The 25679-nt window shown below is 47.8% G+C and overlaps 2 protein-coding genes across 3 annotated transcripts; one reads left to right on the plus strand and one right to left on the minus strand.

Annotated features, from left to right (window-relative positions):
- Positions 1-1958: 1958 nt before the first annotated feature.
- Positions 1959-17116, plus strand: PSME1 (proteasome activator subunit 1). Its single transcript, XM_054994559.1, has 11 exons — positions 1959-2118; positions 2845-2877; positions 3318-3380; positions 5376-5477; positions 8861-8906; positions 10743-10840; positions 10954-11022; positions 11348-11415; positions 15348-15402; positions 15494-15580; positions 16914-17116. The coding sequence occupies exons 1-11, from the start codon at positions 2077-2079 to the stop codon at positions 16992-16994; spliced, it is 744 nt and encodes a 247-aa protein (XP_054850534.1). The 5' UTR covers positions 1959-2076; the 3' UTR covers positions 16995-17116.
- A 141-nt stretch (positions 17117-17257) lies between these two features.
- On the minus strand, positions 17258-24234 carry EMC9 (ER membrane protein complex subunit 9). Of its 2 annotated transcripts, none has more exons than XM_054994560.1 (6): positions 24140-24234; positions 20289-20502; positions 19380-19456; positions 19223-19292; positions 18295-18389; positions 17258-17658 (listed from the first exon to the last, which is right to left on the minus strand). In XM_054994560.1, exons 1-6 carry the CDS (start codon positions 24145-24147, stop codon positions 17478-17480), a joined length of 645 nt encoding a protein of 214 aa, XP_054850535.1. In that variant the 5' UTR covers positions 24148-24234; the 3' UTR covers positions 17258-17477. The 2 variants fall into 2 exon arrangements, with proteins under 2 accessions (XP_054850535.1, XP_054850536.1); XM_054994561.1 differs by lacking the exon at positions 24140-24234 and adding an exon at positions 23903-24033.
- Positions 24235-25679: the final 1445 nt, after the last annotated feature.

Consider the following 25679-nt stretch of genomic DNA (forward strand, 5'->3'; position numbering starts at 1 on the left):
GGCGCTCCTGGACTCTTGCTATCTGAAGAAGAGCTGAGACTCACGAAAGCTGAGACTCACCCTACCACAAATTTTGTTAGTCTTATAGGTGCTACTGTACTCTTGCTCTTTTCTTCTGCTACAGACAGACTAGCACGGCTACCCATCTTGATCTATCTCTTGCCATGCTAGCTTTTTAATCTGGAACCCTTCTCTTGATCTCCGGGTTTCTAGCAGGAGAATTTAGTATAGTTGTGCAGGGAGGAAAATTCAGTTCTCTGCAAAGACACCTTCTTCTTTAGTCTTAAAGGTGCTACTGGACTCTCCTGTTTTTATATAACCTTTGGGCACCCCGCTCATTTTGAGATTATCGCTGGTTCAGGCATATTAAGAACATAAGCAAAGCCATGTTGGATCAGGCCAGTGGCCCATCCAGTCCAACATTCTGTCACACACAGTGGCTAGAAATCCAGTGCCATCTAAAGGATTTCCTCCTGTCCTTAACTTCTGCTCATCCAGGGCGCTTCAGACGTTTGGTAATTTGTTTCCGGACAACCTATTCTGTCTGATTTAAAAGGCAAGAGGGTTTAGTTTTACTTGCTTTAAAAAATTGTCCTCTACAGGGTGTTCCTGCCACTTCAAAGCAGCTGAAATGTGTCTAGCCTCCCTGGCACGGAGATTAACCAACCAGAATGGCAGGAAGGGGCAGCACTGCTTGCATAGCTCATGTTAACACAATTTTAAGAGACTGATCCCAATATACAAAGCGTTACGTGGATTTTGTCCCTGAGTTTGGATCCCCCAAAGGCAGAAGAAGTTGGATCAGCGACTCAGCAAGGGGCAGAAGCCAAGGAACGGGCTTTGTGCCTGAGGAGAGGGGGCTACCGGGATTGCTGCCCGTGTTGCCCGTTCCTTTCCCCAGCACACCCGGTGGGTCATGTGAAGTGGTTTCACAAGGGTGACTCTGAGCTTACACAGAGTGCATGCTTTTGAGCATGAGTCGTCACAGCCAGCCCTCCTGTGTGGCTTTCAATGAGGGACCAGCTTGTTTGCTTGGAAAGGGAAGGGCAAGCCTGGCAAACAGGCTGACCTGCTTCGCTTTATGAGAGCGGTGTCACCTCTTCAGTTATGCTTCAGTTAATGATGCTTTTCATCATTAAAACTCTGGAGTGCATTGTACCGGGATCTGGTGAGGTGTTAGCATATATATCTTTTGGAAGCCCTATTTAGGCTAATAACCTCGAGCAATTCCCCGCAAGCCAACCCTTCCCGTGCAGCAGGGGTGTTCTCTCTTGGCAATCACAGCCTCCATTTCCTGGCACAGCAGAGGCTGTTTGCCACAATATGGCTGCCTGGCCCAAGTTCACTCAGACGTGTGCCCCCTCTGCCCTTGCAACAGGGGACAGCTGGGTTCGAAACCCCTCTCTGGAAGCTCATCGGGTCATGTGGGCTCACCCTTTATTCAGGTGGGCTTGCAGGGGTGTTGTGAGGAAGAAGTAGGACCAAATGGGTGTATTTCATGCTCCAAGGAGGAAGGGCACGGTTTAAAAAGAACCCTGTGCTTATAACGCCCCCCTCCATACCCTGTTCAGGACATAAATTAAAGTTTTTAAAGACACTTTCTTCTATGCTGCACCATGCAGGCCTGCAGCAGCTGTAAAAGTGCCTAAAGTTGTATTTGGGGGAAAGGGAGGGGGGGAGAGGTTGGGGTGTATTAGGTTGCCAATCTCTAAGTGGCGGCTGGAGATCTCCCGGAATTGCAACAGATCTCCAGATTACAGAGGTCAGCTCCCCTGCAGAAGATGTCAGAAGGTGGAGCGTATTGCATTATAACCTTTTGCGGTCCCTCTCCTCCCACAAACTTTGCAAGATGCACCTCCGAAATCTCCAGGAACCTCCCCCCTGGAGCTGGCAAGCGTGGCTTTATGTGCCGCCCCGGGAAGTCCCGCCGGGCTCCCCTCCTCCTCCTCCTCCTCCCCCGCTTCCTTTCGTTTTCGCTTTGATGCGTGACTGGCGAGCCTCTCCCAGCTTCCCAAGCCGCTTTGCAACCCGCCGCCGGGCTTTCGGGGTTCGGCCCGCCGCGCACCAGCCGGGATCATGGCAGCCGCCTTGCAAGTCTCCCCCGAGCGCCAAGCGCAAGTAAGGAGCCTGGGGGGCGTTGGGGGGCTCCGGAGGCTGCACAGAGCGGCGTGGCAAGCAGCCACTCCACGGGGGAAGTTCCCTGGGCCGGGGGAGGCTTCACCGGTGGGATTGCTGCCAATGAGGCCGCTGGGAAAGGCACAGGAGCAGACGAACTCCCCCCCCTTGAGACGGAGGATTGGGTGCGTGGGAGGCAGGGACGGGTTGCCATCCTCCAGGTGGGGCCAGGAGGTCTCCCGGAATTAGAACTGGTCTCCAGGCTACGGAGATCAATTCTCCTGGAGGAAATGGCAGATGGAGATTGCTAGTCTGGAGTTGGCAACCCTACGAGGCACATAAGGGAGGCAGAAAAGGGGCAGGGAGAAGTTTGGGGGCTCTGAATTGGCTCCTGATGGGCCAAGGGGAGTTGATTTCCTTACTCTCTTCCTCCCCCAAAGTTGGGGGGAGGCACAGACATGGAGAAGGCAGGCGGGGCGCCCACAAATTGGCACTCTGCTTTGTGGCTTGTCAAATCACAGACCAAGCGTTGCAGGGGAACAGGTGTGTGGAGGGATCGGGTGACACCGGGGCCTGGTGCGGGGGGGGGGCGCTGGCGGACTGCCCAGGCTCACAATTGTTTAGTATAGCACAACTTTCATATTTCAGGAGTTTCGTATTTCTCTCTCTCTCTCTCTCTCTCTCTCTCTCTCTCTCTCTCTCTCTGTCTCTGGTTTCTTCCCCTTGCAGGTGGAATCTTTCAGGAAGAACCTCTGTGCTCAGGTGAGATGCAGGCAGCCTTTCCCTGACCACCCCCCCCCCCCCCGCCCCTGGATCTAACTGGGGAGCTTTGCATTTGGGGTACCTCCAAAGTGGAAGACTGGGGGAGGGAGCAGGGCTTGTCTCGCCGGTCCAGAGCTTGGGATCTCAACCTGTTTCCCGTGCTCCATTTCGAGCCTGAATCGTGTGAGTAAAGTACAACAGGAGATTCTCTGAGCATATGCTGAGCGTATTTCTTGGTTTCTGTGATCCCAAACTTTTCTTGGCAAGATTTCAGGCCTCGCAGGATTGAAACCTTTCTGGAGACTTTGCAATTCAGTTTGGTGCAAATTTGCATCAGTTTTTTTTTTTAAAGTTTGGTAGAGTTTTTGTTTCTCCGTTGTTCTCATCTGGATGAGCTTTCCTCAATTCTCCTCCTCCCTATTCTCTCCTCAATCCTCAAGGCTGAAGAACTGGTTGCCCAGCGTTTCCCAGAAAAGATTGTGGAGCTAAATAATTTTCTGAAGGTGAGTCTCATAGCGTGGGTGTTGGATCGGATATCTTGGAGAAGAACTTTTTTAAGGAAGGCTGTTGGGGGGAGGATAAGACCAAGGGCCTGGGAAGGGAGGAATTCAAGCTAATTCACGTGTCTGTAAATGCCAGGGGCAGGACTGGGATGCAGTGGGTACATGGAAGGGGAATTTGGAGGTGGGATTGCAGTTGGAGCCAAGTCTTGGGATAAAGGATCCCAGTCCCCGTCAAGAGAGAAAAGTGTGAGGACTGGAAGAGGAGGACGGAAGCTTTTAGCATCTCCCCAACTTTGCCTGAATCAGTAAGCAAGACCGATCTGAGAACAGAAAAAACTTCTAGATGGCCGAAATTCATCAGGTCAAGCTTTTCCTGTTACTCTGTTCCTATGTTGATCTCCAGGTAGATCACTTGCTAAAGTTTATGGAACGACATTCCCAGGAAGCTGGAGTTGGCCCCCCTCACCTTTGATCTTTAGAAAGCAGTTGATAGTTTTATTTAGGACGGCATTTGACCAATTTAGTTTTTCTGTTTATCAGCAGTCCTGAATTGTGATTTTAAATTGTGATCTTTTATGTATTTTTATTGTAACTGTTTTATATTGTAAATGGCCTTGAGCAACATAAGGGGAAAAGGACCCAGAGGAGGTAGCCGTGTTAGTCTGTAGTTGCAAGATAGTAAAGAGTCCAGTAGCACCTTTAAGACTAACCAACTTTATTGTAGCATAAGCTTTCGAGAACCACAGCTCTCTTCGTCAGATGCATCTGACGAAGAGAGCTGTGGTTCTCGAAAGCTTATGCTACAATAAAGTTGGTTAGTCTTAAAGGTGCTACTGGACTTTTTACTCTAAGGTAAAAAGGCAGCTGTTAGTAAGCAAAACTGAAGACCGTTTTGGAGAACGCCACGCCACCTCTTAATAAATGCAGGTTCAGGGGCGCAACACAAACTTTTTCAAAAGAGAGGAACATGAACGGGACTCCCACGGGCTGAAGTTTGCCCCTCATAAGTAGCCATGGTGGCAAACCCCAAACTTCAGGCATCAGTGCAACATAGTGCCTCCCAGCTCCCCCACCTCACCCCACTGCACGCAACATTTGAGGAAGTTCATCTTAGGGCTACATAGAGGGAAGGGGGAAAGGGTGGGTTCTGGGAAGGCTGGCAGGATGTACAATAGAGGAGTTGGAAAATTGTTGTGAAATTGCAAGCTGTAGCCTTCAGTGTAAGCATGATTTTATTCAGGGGTCATTTCGTAGAAAAAGAGCGGGAGGAACTAATTAGCATAACTTATTAGCATATGCCATGCCCCTTGACAGCACTGGAAATGTGTCATTAGCATAACTGATTTGCATATGCCACACCCCCTGACAGCACCTATCCTGGCTGTTTTGGACCCAATCCTGGCCATTCAGGGCTGAAATTGGGCCCAAAATGGCAAAAAAGGGCTGAAAATGGCCGAAAAGGGGCCCAAAATGGTCAGGATTGGTCCACTGCTGAGCAGGAGAGTGATCCACCACCTGTCAGAGGCCCGATCCGGGCTGTTTCGGCCCCAATCCAGGCTGAAACGGGCCCAAAATGTCCGAGAGACAGGTGGGTGGGGCCACCTGACATGTGACCTCTTTGGGGAACTGCTGGAACTGCGTTCCTGCGCATTCCCCCTTGAAATGAGCCCTGATTTTATTTATTTTATTATTTTATTATTTATTTATTAATTTAATTTATAGCCCACTTTCCCCGCACGCAGGCACAAAGCAGATTTACAACATAATACATAAACAATTAAAATAGTTAAAAACATTGATAGCAGTCATAAAATACAATATTGGACATAACAGGTAGCACATTTTGCTTCTACCACACATTTTGTTAGTGGCCGCTAGCCCTGTTCAGTGGAAAGGGCAGAGTGCCTTTCCCAAACAGCTTACAGGTGACCAAAAAGGGAAAGGAGCAGGAATAGGGCAGAGGACAACGGGGCTTGTTCTTTCTTTTCCTCCCAGGCCCCCGAACTGAATGTCTCGGACCTCATTTCGCTGCGTGCTGAGCTAGACATCCCTATTCCGGACCCCAAGAAGGACGAGGAACGCCGGAAGAAAAAGGAAGTGAGTGGAGCCCGTGGGGGGATTGGGGCATGCACACCTGAACCCCAATACCAGGAGAAAAAATGTTGATTCTTAAGCTGTGCTCATATTTGGGACTTGAGGAAGGGCAGCTTAATTCACGGGAGTCCCTCGGACCAGCTGGGGGCTAATCCTTCCCGCCCCCTCCTGTCTTTTCTCAGCCCATCTTCCTGGGAGATCTCCAGGGACTTCACAGGATTTTTGCCCTGTTGAAGAAATGATGGCTGGTTGTTGTGTTTTGTTGTGATGCCTTTGGGAAGTGGGGGCTGTTTTCACGTGCTGGGTCAGTTGCTGCTTTTTGTACAGTGACTTGTTATGACCTTTGCTGTTGGCTTCTGGAGACGCTTCTGGATTTTCTACTACAGTTTGCAGAGAACGGCTGTTGTGTTGTTTAATTTTTGTACAGTTTTTGCTTGTTGGAAACTGCTTGGGGAATTTTACTATTTCTTACTACTATTACTAAGAGCCCCGTGGCGCAGAGTGGTAAGTGGCAGCACTGCAGCCCAAGCTCTGCTCACGACCTGAGCTCCATCCTGGCGGAAGCCGGGTTCTGGGAGCCAGCTCAAGGTCGACTCAGCCTTCCATCCTTCCGAGGTCGGTAAAATGAGTACCCAGTTTCCTGGGGGTAAAGTGTAGATGACTGGGGAAGGCAAGGGCAAACCACCCCGTAAAAAGTCTGCCAAGAAAACATCGTGACGCAACGTCCCCCCCATGGGTTAGTAATGACTCGGTGCTTGCAAAGGGGACTACCTTTACCTTTATTACTATTACTATTACTATTTCTTATGAGACCCTTTCTTATTATGAGACCATGGTGTATGCTTTAAATACATGGGGTTAGAATCCATGGATTCGTTCTGTTAACAGCAGTGCTTTCCCCTGGTGCAAGGAGCCATCCCTGAATGTGGCAGGGAGAAAGAAGGTTCAATTCCTTCAGAGAAGCTGGCATCCACAGGTAGGTCGCTGTGTACCAGCTACTCCTGTGCACACACACCGTGCAGCATTCAGGCACCTGTCGCCTGCACATGTGACCGTCTCCTTGTGGGTTGCATGAGAAGTGGTCCTTGGGGTGGAAATATTGCATGTGAAAGTTTGCATTCCCTTCATCCTTTGCATTTACACATTTTTAAAACACCATTTACTTATTAGCAAGACTGATGGACAATAGTAACGATAGCAGCAAGGACACGTTGTAAAAAACAAGAGTGAAACAGATAATTAACAATGCAGGAAGGGCTAATGACAGTAATCTGAGAGCTGGTGTGGTATTGTGGCTAGAAATCTGGACTAGGGTTTGGGAGACTGAGGTTCTAGAATCTCTACTGTGGTCAGAGATCCAGAGGAATTAGCCGTGTTAGTCTGTAGTTGCAAAATAGTAAAGAGTCCAGTAGCACCTTTAAGACTCACCAACTTTATTGTAGCATAAGCTTTCGAGAACCACAGCTCTCTTCATCAGATGCATCTGACGAAGAGAGCTGTGGTTCTCGAAAGCTGACAGAGAGCTGTGGTTAGAATCATAGAATCATAGAATCATAGAGTTGGAAGGGGCCATACAGACCATCTAGTCCAACCCCCTGCCCAGGGCAGGATCAGCCTAAAGCATCTCTGACAAGTATTCATCCAGCCTCTTCTTGAAAACTGCCAGTGAGGGGGAGCTCACCACCTCCCTAGGCAGCTGATTCCACCTTTGAACTACTCTGACCGTGAAAAAGTTCTTCCTAATATCCAGCCGGTACCTTTGTGCATGTAATTTAAGCCCATTGTTTCGGGTCCTACCCTCTGCTACCAACTAGAACAGCTCCCTGCCTTTCAAATATTTAAAGGGAGCAAGCATGTCCCCCCTCAACCTCCTCTTCTCCAAACTAAACATTCCCAAGGCCCTCAGCCTTTCCCCGTAGGGCTCAGTTTCCAGACCCCTGATGGTCCTACATGAAAGTTCTCGAAAGCTTAGGCTACAATAAAGTTGGATAATCTGAAAGGTACTACTAGACTCTTTACTATTTTATTCTACTGTGGAAACTCGCTGGGTAGCCTTGGATCAGTCCCATGCTCTCAACCTAAACTACCTTGTTGTGTGGATAAAACAAAAGAGAAGACACTGTTACTGTCACCAGCTTTGCTGAGGGGAATAAATAGTTTAAAAAGCGAACCAATATATAACCACTACACCAGTTTGGTGTAGTGGTTAAGAGCACGGGACTCTAATCTGGAGAGCCGGGTTTGATTCCCCACTCCTCCACAAAGCCAGCTGGGTGACCTTGGGCGAGTCACAGTTCTCTTGAGCTCTCTTAGCCCCACCCACCTCACAGGGTGATTGTTGTGGGGTAATAATAACACTTTGTAAACCGCTCTGAGTGGGCATTAAGTTGTCCTGAAGGGCGGTATATAAATCGAATGTTATTATTATTATTATTAAATACTGGGCTTTCTTTTTGGCCCTCCCAGCATCCTGCAGGAAAGATCAATGTGATTCCCATTTTGAGCTGTGAAACTGGAGGCTTGCTCAAGGCCAAACCATGAGGCTATAGCAGAGGTGGAACCGGTCTCTCTTTCCCCAGATCCAAGCTGTGACACAACCGCATTACTCCAGCCGAGTTGTGTGTGTGTGATCTCATTAGTCCGCCTCCTCCTTCTAATTGATGCCGCCTTCTCTGCCTGGGGAGATTACGAGGAGATGTGAGCTCTGCTCTGAAGCCATATGCCTTAATTTAACTCTCTCTGGCCCACTGGGAGAAGTCAAGAGCTGTGAGATGCATGCATCTCTTTCATCTTTCTTCCCCCCCCTTCCTGTTTCTCAATGTATGGCAGAAGGAGGCTGATCTCTGTCTGCTCCCTGAGAGAGGGGGGGGGGAAGTGAGCTGTGGTTCACAAAAGCTCACACCTTATCTGAAGAATAGCTTTTGTGTGAACTTTCGTGAGCCACAGCTCACTTCTTCAGATAGGGTGTGAGCTTTCGTGAGCCACAGCTCACTTCTTCAGATAGGGTATGAGCTTTCGTGAGCTGGGCTCACACCCTATCTGAAGAAGTGAGCTGTGGCTCACAAAAGCTCACACCCTACCACCAATGTTGTTAGTCTTACAGGTGCTTCTGGACTCTTGCTCTTTTCTACTGCTACAGACGGACTAACATGGCCACCCATCTTGATCTCTTTCCTCCCCGTGATTACTTTTACTTTCTTTTCTTTCGCTGTTAGGGTGTAGAAGATGCTCTCACTTTGTGGTTGTGCTTCAAAGGAAATTATATACTTCTGTGTGTGTCATTCTCTGCTTTCAAATAATCTGAGTGAGAGAAGCGTTGCCTTGTTGAGCGCCAGAGTCAAATTTCTCCCCCATGCTGAACGTTCCTATTTCTTTCTGCCAACCAGAAAGAAGAGAAGGATGGGAAGAAAGAGAAGGAGGACGAGGATAAAGGTACTGAGGGAGGGCTTGGAATTATGAGGGCGGGCTGGAAGGGGTGGCATTTGCAAGCGTATCTGTCCGTAGCAGTGGCAAGCAAGAGTTAAGAACCCTCCCCTGGGGAACCTACGTCTAGATAGGGTTGCCAGGCCCATGTTGGGAAATTCCTGGAGATTTTGGGGGTGGAGCCTGGAGAGGGCAGGGTTTATGGAGGGGAGGGGCCTCAGAATGGTATAATGCCATAGATTCCACCCTCCAAGGCAGCCATTTTCTCCAGGGGAACTGATTTTTGTCACCTGGAGACCAGTTTTAATTCCGGGAGATCTTCAGCCGCCACCTGGAGACTGGCAACCCTACATGACCCGAAAAGATGAAATGTGGGACGTATGTCACTCAAGAGACCTGATTCCTGGGAAGTTTGAAAATGAGGCGTATTTTTGTCAAAACCTGAGACATTACATTTACCTCACGAGAGTTCAGCCTCTTGGCAGAAAGCAAGCCAAGCTGCGTGAGGCCTGGAAGATTGGGGTGCGGATGCTGCCCTCTGTGCCAGGGGCCTAACAGCTGAATCCAGCCCTGGGCCTGACCAAAGGGCTCCCTCCCTTGTCTCCAAAACTTCCTCATAATGATGGGAGAGAAGGAGATGGAGGTAGGGTTGTCTGGGTCAGAAGAGGGAGAAAGTGTGTAGAAGTGAAGAGCTGGCAACAGGCTAGCGTGCCACTGTGGGAGGGGGCTCTAGATGCCCCCCAACTCTTTTGCAGCAACCCATGAAGACTGGGTACCGGCAGTCCTCCTAGGGGTGTGCCAGAAAACTGTATGGCAGACAGACATTCAACAGGTTGAGTATCCCCATCTCTGCACCACGCTCCATCTATTACTATTCCTGATTGGTCAAGCTGCTATTAATGGGGCACAGCCTCAGCCTTAAACTGAGAGCCAAGCTACAAGTGACGCCTTACACAGGTTGGACACTTGTCAGCTTCCCTCAAGTTTTGATGGGAAATGTAGGCGTCCTGGTTTTACAGCTTGGCTCTCCGTTATAGCTGCAAGACCAGGATGCCTACATTTCCCATCAAAACCTGAGGGAAGCTGACAAGTGTCCAACCTGGGTCAGGCGTCACTTGTAGCTTGGCTCTTAGTTTAAAAAACTAAAATGGCAGCTCCTGGTTTATTTGTGGTTGCTGTGATTATCTTAAGAAATAACGGCAACTGCTGGCAGTAGCTGTGAAAGAAAAAGGGCTGGGGGGGGAGTACAAAAATACACAGTGAATTATTTAAGTATATGGTGAGTAATATACACAGCAAAATGGAAAGCAGTGAAATGTCTAGATTTAAAGGAATGGAAGAATAAACGGAATGAATATGTGATAATGGCAAAATTAACATCTTTTATATACAATAAACTGATTTCAGAATTTCAAGAAAGGGTGTTTTTTTATCACATAGCTGCAAATCAAGATTAAAATTAAATTAAAACAGAGAATGACAGAAAGACAGACTTGGGTAATGCATATTAACAGGTATGAAGACAGGTGGGAAAGACAGAAGTATTTAATTAAACAAGTGAAATATGAAAAAGTAAATTTAAGTTCTATAATGTATGATTTGATTATAAAAGATGGGTAACCCTTGGTCGACTCCCTGAGTGCTTTCTGCCCTCCCACTTAGGACTGAGCTGTAAATTTATGTTTGTGTATTTGTAAAACAAGATGAAAGGAAAGGGTGGGAGGGGAGCAAAGTTTTGGCAGGCTGATTGGAGATGTTGGTGGACCAGGAAAGCTGGTGGTCCCCTTCCCCTGCCATGGAATGGCTGGATTCTGGTCTCTTTAAGTGCCCCCCCTTCTTTCCCAGCACCTCCTTGTGGCCCCGTTGCCCACAACGAGAAGATCACGGCCCTGCTGAACCGCGTCAAGCCGGAGATCCAGGGCACCAAGGAGAAGATTAACTTGGTGAGTAGTCTGGAGGACATGTGCCGCATCCCACACAAATGTGTAAACATGTGCCAAATGCACATGACAGCAAGTGTTCATCCAACACCCTCCCTTTTCCCTCCTCTCTCCAGATCTCTCTGTGGTTGCAGCTCCAGGTTCCACGGATTGAGGACGGCAATAATTTTGGGGTTGCAGTCCAGGTGAGTTTCTGCTCTGACACACCTGCCCCAGCCACACCCACATGTACACACTGGGTTGTAATATTAACAAAGGCATGCCTTGCCTATGCTCAGCGCTGGAATGTGATTTCAAAGGCAGGTCCTCAAACATATGGGCCAACAGCAAAGAGTGCCTCTGGGCACGTGCAGAGTACATAACCCGATCCTCTGAGTAACCCCAACTAGCCCTCATACATCTGGGACTGAAAGCAAGGCTTCCACATCTGAGAGTATGTCATTTATAGTATACACTTTCTATTGTCCCTCACTGTGACCCTTTCCATTTCTTTTTCCCCCTCCTGCCCAGGAAAAAGTGTACGAGTTGCTGACTGCAGTTCGAACCAAGTTGGAAGGATTCCAAACTCACATCGCCAAGTGAGTCTGAACTCAGACATGGGGAAGCTGCTGCTGACCCACAAGACCTAGACATGGCTTCTTTGCCTTATTCACTGGAGAGAAGAATCCAGTGGTGATCGGCAACAGGCAAAACTGCTTGCTATGTGCCCTGCTTGCTATGCGCCCTGTGGTTCATGTCCAATTTTTTGGGCTCTCTCTGCTTTTGGAGGAGCATGGAAGACTGCCTGAAGAAGCTTTCCCACAGTGGGTTTCTGAATAGGGGTGGGCTGTGGAGTTACCGGTTTTCAGGGGGAGTGGTGTGTTCAGCCTCTTGGAATGTGGAGCCAGATGCCAGAATCTTTCTGTTGTCTCCTGAAAGCTGATTCCAGGCCACTTGAATTGTGGACCAGGGAAAGCCGTGGTTGTAGCTAGCCAGGTTAAGCTGCTGCAGCACCAGTGAGTTGCCTTGCTGTTCCTCAAATGTGGCAAAAGCTTTAGTGAGCCACTCTTTATCAGAAAAGAGCCCAGTAGCACCTTTAAGACTAACCAACTTTACTGTAGCATAAGCTTTTAAGAACCACAGTTCTCGAAAGCTTATGCTACTGTGTTCTCGAAAGCTTATGCTACAGTAAAGTTGGTTAGTCTTAAAGATGCTACTGGGCTCTTTTCTATTTTGCTACTGCAGACTAACATGGCTGTGACTCTTTATCAGATACCACCACATGAGGAAGAACTTCCTGACAGAGTGGTCCCTCAGTGGAAGAGGCTTCCTCGGGAGGTGGTGGGCTTCCTACCTTCCTCGGGAGGTGGTGAGCTCTCCTTTTTTGGAGGATTTTAAGCAGAGGCTAGATGGCCACCTGACAGCAATGCTGATTCTGTGAACTTGGGCAGATCATGAGGGAGGGCAGGAAGGGTTACATCAGTGCTTAGTTCTCATGGCGCCTTCCTACATGCTGATCGCTACTTTGGGGTCAGGAAGCAATTTTCTCCAGGCCAGATTGGTCAGGGATCCTGACAGTGTTTTGCCATGTTCTGGGTATGGAGCAAAGGTCACTGGGTGTGTGTGTGTTGGGGAAGTAGTTGCGAATTTCCTACATTGTGCAGGGGGTTGGACTAGATGACTCTGAAGGTCCCTTCCAACCCTATGATTCTGTGAGTGAGCATTTGCATTCCCTGGAACTCTATTTAAGGCAGGGGATTTAATTTTTTAAAAGAAAAATGTGTTGCAGGGCATGTTCCTGGAGAAGTTGGTTTGCAGACTTTAGGAGGTGTCAACGGGAGTGCAGGGTGCTCCGAGAGCAAATGAGACAAAGAATCGTACCAGGGCTGGTCTCCTTTTCCAAAATATAAAACCAGCCATAATCTGGGGGAAGGAGGATTTGTCTCAATAGCTCAATGGGGAGGACTTGTTACTGCAGAACGGAGCTGGGGTGATGCCTCCCCTTCCAGTTGCAATACCAAGGCCTCCAGAGGACTGCTGCTGCCGCCACCCCTGTGCCCTGCCCTGCGATGCAGAGATCTGTGTGGCTGACTCCCACACTGATTAGATCTCCAGCACTCAAAGGTTGGCTCGTGACGAGTGCCTTCTGTTGCATCAGGATTGCACCTCGGGCGGGCCTTACGGTTGCCAGCTGCTTTTTTCCCAGGAAGAGCTCCGGTGCCTTTCAGCACTAGTCTGCCTGTCAGAGCCTGGACAGAGGCTGCTGCTGGAAATGCTTCCAAATCTTGCGAAATCCAGTTCGGGTGGGGTGGGGGGGGGAGGGAAGCCTTCCTTCCCATGCACCTCTGTGGTTAGGGAGAAGAGCAAAGGGCTAACTAGGGGCAGCTGAAGAGGACCTGCTCGTGTACGGTCAGCATGGAGTCAAAAGGCCTGCTGGAGATGTTGCTGGAAGGCCCTAAATGGAAAGACAGACCGGAGGATGAGTGATTCCACACACGTTGGATAATGCACTTCCAATCCTCTTTATAGATCATTTGGAACGGATTTTTTTTGTGTGCGGAACAAATAATCCACCTCAAACGATTGAGAAAGTGCATTATCCAACGTGTGCGGAATTAGCCGATGTAAACACAGATTTTGCTTATTGAGATCGAGTGTCTGGGGACATTGTTAAGCCTTGCAGGTAGAACAAGGACAACTGAGACTCCCACATGGGTTATCTGTCCCAGGGTTCAATGCTGTTGAAAAGCAGGTCTTTCCCCACTTCCCTGCAACATCATAGCACATTTGTGCACCTGCCAGACTGTCCCCAGCTTTTCTCCTGTGTTTCCCAAACCTGTTTTGCTCCTAAGTTTTGGGAAAGACTGGAATGGCTTCAGTGTGGGTAGGAAGGTTTGGGTTTTTCTGCCCCCATGGGTCTCCTGCCCCTGCCCTTGCAGGGGGCCATTTCTTCCCTCCACCCCAGGTGGCTTTTGTGTGTGTGTTTTTAAAAACACTGATTTCATATTGTTATACTGATAAACCGTTAGAACAGTTCTGTGGGTTCCCAGCTTTCATTAAAAAGAGGTAAGTCCATAGCCCCTTAAATTGGGGAGAGATGCCTTTTCCCTTCTATCTCCTCAATGGAAAGGGCTAGAGACTGTTTCTCTTATTGGTATATCAATACAATATGAAATTGACAGAAGCCACAGTGACTCAGAAGAGGAGAGTGGCTGTTGCTCGGGGGCTAGGCAGGGAAACTGCAGGAAAAAAATTACTGTGTTGAAGCACAGTTGTTGCAGTGCTATACTGGCATCTTCATCAGCAGTGGGGAAACAAGCTCATCCCTGTGTGTAAACCACCAGAGTTGCTGGCACTGGAAGAAAGGTTTGTCAGGACTCGGGAGATTGTGGCAAATTCCAGGGTAGCCAAACCACCTTTCCAAAGTGTACAATTAAATGGCTGAAGGAATCACTGCCCCGATCTCCTCCTTCCCAAGCGTTATACTTTTAAAAAATGGCTGAACTGCCCTCTTTAACGATGACCACACATACTGATGAATATAATATATGGCTTTGTATTTGGTTTTCAAGTAGTTTCTTGTCCCTGCCTGGGAAGGTAAAGTTGCCGCTTCCAAAAATGTAGAGCAACAAACTCGCTCCTCTTTAAAGATTCTCTCCAAGTTTTATGGAACTCTTGTCTCTGCCACCTCTGCAGCTGACATCTCTCTGCCCAAAGAAACAGTCCACCTCTTTTAAGGATGTATAGAGCCTGTTACGTTGTTATTCTGCGGCAAAAAACCGACAGAAGAGGTGCTGTCTGTGAGCCTTGCTGCAAGTGACATTTTACACTTGAAGGATTGAAGGATAAAGGATCGTTTTCGCAAGTCTTTCTGGGAACTGAAGTTCCTCTCCCCTAACCCTTTTCCTTTTGTTCCTTCCCCTCGCTGCCTGAAGAGACAGAGAAAGCCGGCGGCAACAGCAACTTTTGCAAATCGTTCCTCCAGTCACGAGCCTGCTCTCAATGATCTTTGGGGCAGGCAGCTGCAACTTTCTCAGCTTTCTCCGGAGCATTCCCCCCACCCCCAGCAAGACGATTTGCAAAAGCTGATGTTGCCGTACACTCTCTCTGTCTCTTCAGGCAGCGAGGGGAAGGAACAGAAGGAAAAGGGGTGTGGGAGAGGAACTTCAGTTCCCAGAAAGACTTGCGAAAATGATCCCTTTATCCTTCACGTGTAAAATGTCACTTGTAGCAAGGCTCTGTGTGCTTCTCTTGCAGGTCTAAGGGGACCTTCCTCCTCAAGCATTTGAACTTTATTAAAACGTTTGTGCGGTTGCCCAGGATTCTGTAACTGCCCTATGACCCTTTTTATGGGGTTAAGTCTTATGCTGTTAAATCCAGAAACAAAGCTGAGACTCCAAATGAGTTCAGGAAGGGTTCTTCCTGGCTCGGCAAGTATACACCTAACACCTAAGGCTGAAGATGGTAATTTTCCATGAACAACAAACCCATGTCTCAGTTCTAAGGCTGCCCCTTTCCTGTTTGTTTCCAGGTATTATTCTGAACGGGGCGATGCGGTGTCAAAAGCAGCCAAGAGTCCACACGTGGTAAGTTCCATCCCAGCTGGGTTCCGTCACATTGGTGGGAATAGCCCACAGATTTCGTGAATCCCTCCGTCTTTTCCTTGGTTGTATGCAGGGTGACTTCCGGCAACTTGTGCATGAAATCGACGAGGCAGAGTATGCTGAAATCCGATTCATGGTCAACGAGCTTCGCAACGTTTACGTGAGTAGCCGTACCCTACATAAAAATTGGCGATAGGGGTGCAGAAGTGTCTCTGTTGACACGGATGCCTGATCTCCCATTCCGGAGGTCGGCGACCACGCTGATCGCTGTTGATTTGAAAGGGAGGTGGGATAGGAGAGAGATGGATGCACCCTGAGATGGGCTTCCCCTGCACCTTGGCGCCTAGAGAATTCCCATGTGCAGGCCAGGTTTGCTGTGCCAGTGAGGGAAAAAAATTGTCTGATTGAGACCATGACCGCTTGTCAATCTCTCCTGCTTTAACTGTGCTTATTATAGGACCTGATGGATTGGTTTGGTTGGCTAGAAGACCAATGGGCCCTCTAGCCTGGTTTTTTAAATAGCCCCAGCCAAGGACTTCAGGAAGATTCCCAGAGCAAGGCAAAACGGATCTCCCCAATACTGAGCATATGAAGCTGTTTTCTAACAAATCAGATTCTTGGCCGCTCCAAGCCAAGCCACGCAAAGTAGAAGTGATCCATAGCCCCTCACCAGACTGCATCTTCTGGTAGTCACCCACTATGAAGTTAGACCAGTGGGGGCTACAAGGCTTAGCACCGATTGGGTAGCTGGTATAGGTTTTAAAGAAGACTAGCAGGATGCATTTAGCAGGATGACAGGTCCCTGTTCTGGCCATGGCAGCATCCTGTGGCCATGAGTTCCACAGGATAATGGACATCCCGAAGCAGTGGGTGTCCTTTTTACTTGTCTCAAAATTGGGTTTGGGCCCACAAAAGCTTCTGCTGATGTTTAAGGTGCCCCGATGTATTTATTAATTTATTAAAATAGTTGTATCCTGCCTTTCCTCTTGGCTCAAGGCGGCTTACCGATGACAGTTTAAATAGGACAATTTAAGACTACCCCCTCGTAAAATACCTGCAGTCTACACACCCTTAAAATCCCTGGCAAATAAAAGGGTCTTGCAGTGCTGCCTGAAGATTTCTAGCAACGGCGCCTTCTCCCCTCCGGATCCCGTGCCACAAAGTGGGAGCAGCATTGGAAAAGGCACGGGCTGCGGTTGTTGCCAGGCGGGGAAACTTAAGTTGGGGAACAGTCAGTAAGTGGCAACTCAAGGTGCCTTTGAGGGTAGGCTGCCATGGACTCACATGCCTACAGCACTGGCACGTTGAGACTGGGCCAGGGCACTCTGCCCCGTACACATTGTCACGGCGCTTTGTTATGTCTGTGTGCTTTTGCTTGGCCCCAGACAACGTTCCATTGCGAACCACCTCTGCACCAGGTCCCTGCTCCATATTTGGCTGCAGGGAGCTCCCCTATGGTGGCTTCCAATTCTCCTTTTCCTCCCCCTCTCCAGGCTGTAGTCTATGATATTGTCCTGAAGAACTTTGAGAAGATTAAAAAGCCGAGAGATGAAAACAAAGGGATGATCTACTAAGCGACCAATCAGAGACCGGGATGGAAGAGCTCCTGCCACCAAGAACGGAATATTCCTGCCGTCTCCTCTACCTGCCAAATTCCTCCCTCTTACAAATAAAGAGATTTTAAATTTCACAAGAATTTCTTTTTTTAAATTCTAACTAAAGGAATACAGCATGAAAATTAACATGCATAAATCTGTCCACCTAGAAGCACCACTGCAATATATTTCTGAAACATCAGCTGGAAATATAGATTTGGTGTATAGTGAAAATGTTAAAATTGTCGCTGCTATACTCCCTTTATTTATTTTTTGCATACTACGAATATTTTGGGGGTGTCCATTGCTGTGGGAAGGAACAAAAACTGCCAACTCCAAATCCACAGCTTCTTTTTGTAACTGTTCACCTATTTTATTTTTTAGTGGTAGTCTGAGATGATTCTCTGCTCCTCTTCTTGCCCTTCCCTGTTGTCTTGCCTGCTGCCGACCAATCACAGTCCTTTACGCGCTGCCATTGGCCACTGACACCAGCTGTGCAATTTCTGTGTTGAGCTGCTGATTGGTCCAGTCCTCTCTGATGTCGTCCAGGTGGACATCAAAGTCGACCAATTGGGTGTAGGCTTTGGCTTCTAGGAGGGACTTGCAGATGTGGCGAGAAGATTCCCAGTCACGCCACATGATTCTGAAAGAGGCCAAAGAGGAGGGTTAGATTCTGGATGAATTTGGTTCCCGGGACTGACCCTGTAAGAAGGTGCTAAAAGCCAACATGTCCTCCTGAACGGTTTGGGCAGGACAGCTCAATCCCGTCTGTGCTAAGGCCCAAGTGTGGAGATGTGAGTGTCTCTGACTCATTCTGCAAGCCGCAATGTGGAAATAACTATTTTATTTTCATTCATTCATTCATGTCATTTATAGTCCACCTTTCTCACGAGACACAAGGCGGATTACACACCGCAAGATCAGTACAGTCAGTATCGAGTGCATTTCCATAAACAATGCCATAGGATAAAGAAATGCAAGTTTACAAGGACCATCGCATTAGCAAGAATCCAATACAGAGTTGAAGAAATGCTGAAACAGAGCATAAGCAGTTCTGACGTTAGACAACATTAGAACTACCCAGTAGGATCGTAATCGAGGCAAGGGTAGTATACAAGGCAATATTGGTGACGTCTATGGTCCCAACGCATTGGCAAAGCATTTGAGACCCCCTCCCTACAATACAGGCTGGTTATGACAGTGCAAATGCAATTACAAAGGAGGACACAGCAGATATTTTTTAAAAGAGCTACAGAAATGACTGATCATGGCAACTCACAGGTTTTTGTCTTTGGGGACCCACTGCCGATCTTTCTGTTCCAACACAATTATCGGAGGCACTCGGGGATTTGTTGTAAACTTGTGGTTATCTAGCTGGAGAAGAAATTGGAGCAAGAGAAGGATGTAATTAGGCTCCTTGGTCACTAGGACAGAGGGCAGCCCTCTTTGCCACGCTTCTCCGTTTCCCACAGAATAACTAGCTGACAGTGGGCAGAACGTCAAAGGCCAGAGACTGGGCAGTCTGGAAACCAGCAGAAGTGCAGCAGGGCTCCAAGTGAGGAGGGACACACCTTTGCCCTGCCTTCTGATGACAAGACAAAGCTGCTTCTTTTCATGTTTACTGTCCTGTCCAAGCCGCAAGTGACTCATTTGGGCAGGCACAGGGCTTTTTTTCAGCGGGAACGCAGTGGAACAGAGTTCCGGCACCTCTTGAAAACGGTCACATGGCCAGTGGCCCCGCCCCCCCTGATCTCCAGACAGAGGGGAGTTTAGATTGCCCTCTACGCCGCATGTCTGGAGATCAGGGGGTGGGGCCATCAGCCATGTGACCATTTTCACCAAGGGCCATTTAAACTTTAAAAAACTCCCCCCTTGTTCCAGCTGACCCAAAGTGACGTCCTTGTGCCGTTCTGAGTTCCACCACCTCTTTTCCCAGAAAAAAAGCCCTGGGCAGGCAGATGGTCACATTCTCTGGTGGGCTCAAGTCATAACTATTGCTTCGTAAGGCTGGGGCTGTTAACGGTTCGGCAGCAAGAGATCTTAGAGGTGCACCCAAGAGATGACAAGCAGACTGACTGCATCTAAGGGAGAAAGCCGATGCTTGAGTGCTCTTTGATAAGGTGCCCTGGCCAATCAAAAACCAGCAACATGCAAACTGAATTCTGAATCCCATCTAGAGCTTGATTGCCCCAAGCTGCCGTTCTCACCATTATCAGCACCGCATCATCATACAATTCCGCTATACGTCCAGCAGTCTTTTGAGCGAGGGGAGAAGGGCTGCGGGGAGCAGAGAAAGGAGGAGTCAGGGACAACAATGAGAGAAAACTCCTGGGCCCATAACCAAGTCCTGCTCCCCAAAAGTACCTCTTGTCGTCAATCCCAGAGTTGGCCTGGTAGTAGCCGGCAAGGAGCAGATCAGACTCTGTGCTCCAGAGATCAATCTGCAGAGGAAGATACAGTCGAGAACTGTCAAAGACTCTTCATGCAATTTTACTTCTAACCAGTTGATATATCCATGTACATACTGGAAAAAAATCTACAAACTGGAAAAAAATCTACAAAGCTGTAATATGAGAACTAAATGGAGAAGAATAGTTTATCTGATGCTCCTTCATTTGTCTAACTATGAATTCTCTCTTTTTCTAGACTGGGAATGCAAAATAGTTCTAATTGAATTAGCTTGTGAGAGCCAAAGTGGCTTAGGAAATCAATCAAGTTCAAAACCCATCAGTATTATAGATCATCAGCTGAAAAATGCATTCATATTGGTTTTAGCTGATAGTTGCTAGCTTCAGTTCTTACTGTTTGAAAGTTGCTTTCAGCTACAAGAAAGGAAAGCTGACAGGATAAGCCAGTCCTAACATCTGAGGAGGTCCTTCAAGAATAATAATCTGCGCTTATGTATCTCTCTTCTACACAGATTAGTGCCTCACCCACAGTGGTGAACAAGTCAATGTTATTTATTATCCCCACAATATAGCTGGGAAGCTGGGCTGAGAAGAGTGGCTTACCCAAGGCCACCTACTGAGCTCATGGCGGTAGTGGGATTCGAACCAGTAGAGTGCTAATTCACAGTCAAACTACTTATCCACTGTGCTACAGCAGCTCAAGAATCCTAATCTCAGAATCTTCACTTCTTGTCAAACCCACCAATGAATGTGGTTGCACTCTGAGCAGATCCATTTACGGCCCTAGAAAATTTGCATCTGAAAAGTAGTCCCGGTCCCCCACAATCCCACAGGCACCCCGCCACGTGCCTCCCTTCGCTCCCACCTGGTTCAGTGCCACCTCCAGCATCACTGTGAGAGACAGGTTGCTGTGGAAGAGAGGGATGCAGTCTGTAATGCAGAGGCAGTCGGGCTGCCCCGCCATGGTCGCCTGGCGCTTTTGTGCCAAGAGCAGCCCATTCACAGCCATGTGCGGGTAGCGGGCAGCGTGGAGGCACATCTTGACATAGGCCCGGGCGCAGATCTCTACTTCTCCTTTCCTAGCAGGCAAAAGAGGAATCATTTCAAGCTGCAGATACTTCCTGCATCTCTCTCTCTTTCACACAGGCACGTACACACACAAGCACAACACTAACCCAAAGCAATCTTTTTTGAGACTCCACCACCACCTTCCTTGGCTTCCCAATTCTGAGCTCCCTCAACCCCTGCAAAACCCCAGCCTTCCCCCCTCTTTGGATTTTCTAAGCATCCCACAGGCTTCTTCCCCAACTTCACAGCCCCTTCCTGTGATCCCTCTAACTCCCAGCCATGCCTTTTTGCTCTTCCAAGATCAGCATCCCCATACACACATCTTCCATAAATCCCACCGCTGCCAACTCTTATTACATCCATCTTACAGAGGACAGAGTTTCTGCACCTTGAAATGTTGGGTGGAGATTGTCACAAGTGCCTCTTTTCTTGCCAGAGGCCTGCAGGAGTGGGAAAGGCAAGCTTCCCCCTGCTATGAAATTAAATAGATGCAAGGCTTTTTTCCAGCTGGAACATGGTGGAACGGAGTTCCGGCACCTCTTGAAAATGGTCACATGGCCGGTGGCCCTGCCCCCTGATCTCCAGACAGAGGGGAGTTTAGATTGCCCTCGATCAGGGGGCAGGGCCACCGGCCATGTGACCATTTCTGCCGAGGGCGATTTAAACTTTATAACCCCCCCCTTGTTCCAGCTGACCCAAAGTGCGGTCCTGAGTTCTACCACTGAGTTCCACCACCTCTTATCCCAGAAAAAAAGCCCTGAATAGATGGCAGTCCTTTCTCAACCTGGATTGCCCAGCCTAGCTTGATTTCATCAGGGTTGGCCCTGGTCAGTATCTAGATGGAAAAACCACCAAGGTAGTCCAGCATCTATGCAGAGGCAGGTAATGGCAAACAACCTCCGATTATCTCTTGCGTTGGAAGCTCTCTGGGGTCACCATACGTCGGCTGCGACTTGACAGCAAAACAAAACAAAAACTCCTGCAGTCCTTCTAAGCACTCATACCTCATCCACTATCAACATACATTTGGTTTTATGAACCTGGACAGATCGTGAGGGCAAGGGCAGAATGGGTTACATCAGTGCTTAGTTCTTGTGGCCCCTTCTTACATACCCAGAGTAATGCTGAACTCCACCTTGGGGTCAGGTAGCAATTTTCCCCAGGTCATTTTGGCTAGGGATCCTGGAGGTGTTTTGCTATCTTCTGGGACAGTCGGGGAGAAGGGGGTAGTTGTGAATTTCCTGCATTGTGCAGGGGGTTGGACTAGATGACCCTAGAGGTACCTTCCAACCCTATATGATCCTAATCTTACAATCTCCCCCACTTGATAGTCTCCCCCATATCTTCCCAGTCAAGCTAAGCACTCCATCCAGCTGCCCCCTTGCTCCCCACTGGCCCAAGCCACTCTATCACAGCCAGAAATGTGGGGTGGACATTTTTTCTGTGAGAAATATTCCACTGCTTTATTTTTGCATAGAAAATATTCTATTTACAAACATTCACAGTTTCATAAAATTAATAGCTGTAAGTGGATGCTACTATGAATGTAACACTTGGAAGGTACAGTGATTTCAAAATTGCCATTAATGGTTTTCAGGTGATTATCCCTTAGAATCGTGTGAAATTTCTTGAGGGGTAACCCTGACCTGGATAGCCCAGGTGAGCCGGATCTCATCAGATCCCAGAAGCTAAGCAGGGTTGGCCTTGGTAGAAAAAAGCAAGAGTCCAGTAGTACCTATAAGACTAACAAAATTTGTGGTAGGGTAGGAGCTTTCTTATATCTGGAGTGGGCTCTTCCAAAGGCACTGGAAATAAGTTTAGTGCACCTACAATAGGGTTGCCAGCTCCAACCTAGGAAATTCCTGGAGATCTGGGGAGTGAAACCTGGAGAAAGTACGGTTTGGGGAGGGAAAGGACCTTGGCATGGCATAATTCCATAGACTCCACCCCCCAAAGTAGCCATTTTCTCCAGGGGAACAGAGCTCTGTGGCCTGGAGACCAGTTGTAATTCCGGGAGATCTCCAGCCACTACCTGGAGGCTGACAACCCTAACCTACAGTGCAACTCTTAGAAGAATTACTCCAGTCTAAGCCCATTGATTTCAAGAAAGCTCATACCTTACCACAAATTTTGTTAGTACTGAAGAAGTGAGCTGTGGCTCACGAAAACTCACACCCTACCACAACTTTTGTTAAGTCTTATAGGTGCTACTGGACTCGTTCTTTTCTACTGCTACAGACAAATACAGCTACCCATCTTGATCTATCTCCATGGAAGGGTTGGCCTTGGCTAGTAATTAGATGGGAGACCTCCAACAAAGACCAGGATTGCAGAGGCAGGCAATGGCAAGCCACCTCTGTTAGTCTCTTGCCATGAAAACCCCATCAGGGGTCTCCATAAGTCAACTATGACTAAAGGGCAGGATTTCATTTTTTTTTCAAACTGGGGGTAGGGGGTGGAAACCACAAATGCACACAATAGTCCAAATTTTTTAAAACCAAGTTATAAATTCACCTGATTGGCTATGAAACTCAAAACAAAAACAAAGCTAAAATTATTATTTATATGAAAGTGATACTGCAATTGCCAATCTGAGATGGAGAGAGTAAATGATGCCATAGAGAGCAGTACTGAAATTGAGACACCCTGGTGACCTCTGTTGAAGAGCCATCTTCTGTTTACACGCATTTATTTCCTTTATACCCCACCTTTCTCCCCAGCCAGGACTCAAGTGGCCACCCCATTCACAGTCTTTAGCAGTGCAATCCTAAGAAGAGTTACTCCAGTCTAAGCCCATTGAAATCAATGGGTTTGGACTGCAGTAATTCTTCTTAGGATTGCACTGTAGGTGCACTAAAATTATTTTCAGTGCCTTTGGGAGAGCCCACTCGAGATACAAGAAATATAATCTTACTTTGCAGATGTATATAAATGGGCGTGGGGGAGGGGGGGAACCAGCGTTAAAAAACAAATTTGAGTCCTCAGTTTACTATTGTTTTCTATGCCAAGTATATTTGCACATAGGTATCCTGCTGTTCCACTGCAGACCAACACGGCTACCTCCTAAAACTTTCCCTTCTTCAACAAGGCCATTTCTATTTTTATTATAGATGCAGAGAAGTTAGCCGTGTTAGTCTGTGGTAGCAAAATCAAAAAGAGTCCAGTAGCACCTTTAAGACTAACCAATTTTATTTTAGCATAAGCTTTCGAGAAGAGAACTTGATTCTCGAAAGCTTATGCTAAAATAAAATTGGTTAGTCTTAAAGGTGCTACTGGACTCTTTTTGATTCTATTTTTATTAAAATCAAAGTTTAATGGTCATACAAAGATACGCAGCGCTTCAACCACACTTGATTGCCCCCTTAAATATTTTAATTATTATTAAAATTAACGATTAATCTATAATCTTACAGTTCCTGGATCTGCTGCTCTTAGCTCATAACAGAGGCACTTTTTATTTTTCTGTCCATGTAAATTTTAAAAAACACCAGCTAAATATTCCCATAAAGACTTCCCCTGAAAACCAATAGTAAAAAAAAAAATCCCCAATTCCCCCTCCTCAGGGAAGCCCATGTGGCCCAGGCAGGGAACACGGGGGGGGGGGAGAGACACTGCACACACTTCCTGGCCCCCTCCCCGTCCACTCACCTCTCCATCTCGTCCAATGGCTGCGGCTCAAAGGGCCCAACTACAGCACCTCTCCCTCCCGAGATCCCCGATTGGGCAGCTGCGCACCAATTGCGGGGCGTCTTTCCCCTCACTTCATTCCCGTCCTCCTCATTGGTTGCACCGCCCGTCACCTTCACGGCGCCAGGTTTCCTCTGCCCCTCTGAAGCCCCGCCCCTCTGTCCTTTCCGCGCCTTTTCCTCGTGATGAGACATAAACAGTTGCCTTTAGCTTGAACTTCCGGTCAAAAACCAATTGGCTTTCCCTCTGAGAGGAACTGGAAAGAACGGCCATGGAGATTTCAAGTCCTAGAGCGTCACCCTCCACTTAAGTCAGTGGCTGAATATGTCACTAGTCCTATCACTGTGGTATTTATTAATTAATAATTTCATTTATACGTACCTTTCTCCCCTAAGGGGACCCAAAGCAGCTTACATTCTTCTCCATTTTATCCTCCGATAACCTTGTGAACTACATAAGAGAGCAAGAGTCCAGGAGGACCCATAAGACTTAACAAAATTTGTGGTAAGGTATAAGCTTTCCTGAGTCACAGCATGCTTCTTCAGGTACCTGAAGAAAATTTTGAAGAAAATCTTAAGAAAATTTGTAGTAGGGTATGAACTTTCACGAGTTACAGCTCACTTCTTCAGATATCCTACCAGAAAGTGAGCTGTGACTCACGAAAGCTCATACCTTACCACAAATTTTATTAGTGCTGCTGGACTCTTGCTCTTTTCTACTGCTACAGACTTACACAGCTACCCATCTTGACCCATGAACTACATTAGGCTGAAAGTAGATCCAGAGGAGTTAACCATGCTAGTCTGTAAATGCAAAATAGTAGAGTCCAGTAGCACCTTTAAGACTAACCAACTTATTTGTAGCATAAGCTTTTGAGAACCACAGCTCTCTTCGTCAGATGTACCTGACACAGAGAGCTGTGGTTCTCGAAAGCTTATGCTACAAGTAAGTTGGTTAGTCTTAAAGGTGCTACTGGATTCTATGCTGTGTGTGTGTGACTGACCCAGTGACTACCATGGAAAAGTGGGGATTCGAACCTGGTTCTCCCAGATCCTAGTCTGACACTCAAACCACTATACCACACTGCTTCATATACTAATATACTAGTCAATCTCTCAGGCACAACACCAACTAGTGCTGTCTGAAAAAGAGATTAATTTGTCAGTACCTCCCCAGGAGAAGCAGGCAGGAACACTAAGGATTGGATTGCGAACGCTCTCCCCCTACTCCCCCAGAAAAACTGCCTGTGCCTTTAACAGCACCAATTCAGGCGGAATTTCAACTGCTGCAACTTTCTTCATCTTAGCCTTGCTCTGCCCCTGTTGAGTTTCAGGGTAACACATTCCAGTGGGGCAGTGCTGTTGCTGCCACAGTGCCCTTCGGGTTTTTCTTCAACAGCCAAACAGGGCAACCCCACTGGGGATTTGGTACCACAAAAGCCATCAATCAGTTTAGCGGCCTGTGGGCAATGTTGGATTTTTGAGCAGGATGTGGGCACCAT

The sequence above is a fragment of the Eublepharis macularius genome, chromosome 12, assembly GCF_028583425.1.
Source record: "Eublepharis macularius isolate TG4126 chromosome 12, MPM_Emac_v1.0, whole genome shotgun sequence".
In the NCBI taxonomy this organism is placed as follows: Eukaryota; Metazoa; Chordata; class Lepidosauria; order Squamata; family Eublepharidae; genus Eublepharis; species Eublepharis macularius.

Coding starts and splice junctions, on each gene's coding strand:
- EMC9 (XM_054994560.1), bottom strand. Junction 19,293..19,379: donor TCTGGGATTGACGACAAGAG/GTACTTTTGGGG, acceptor TGCTCCCCGCAG/CCCTTCTCCCCTCGCTCAAA. Junction 18,390..19,222: donor ATGATGCGGTGCTGATAATG/GTGAGAACGGCA, acceptor TTTCTTCTCCAG/CTAGATAACCACAAGTTTAC.
- PSME1 (XM_054994559.1), top strand. CDS start 2,077: ATGGCAGCCGCCTTGCAAGTCTCCCCCGAGCGCCAAGCGCAA. Junction 2,119..2,844: donor CCCCCGAGCGCCAAGCGCAA/GTAAGGAGCCTG, acceptor TTCCCCTTGCAG/GTGGAATCTTTCAGGAAGAA. Junction 11,023..11,347: donor ATTTTGGGGTTGCAGTCCAG/GTGAGTTTCTGC, acceptor CCTCCTGCCCAG/GAAAAAGTGTACGAGTTGCT.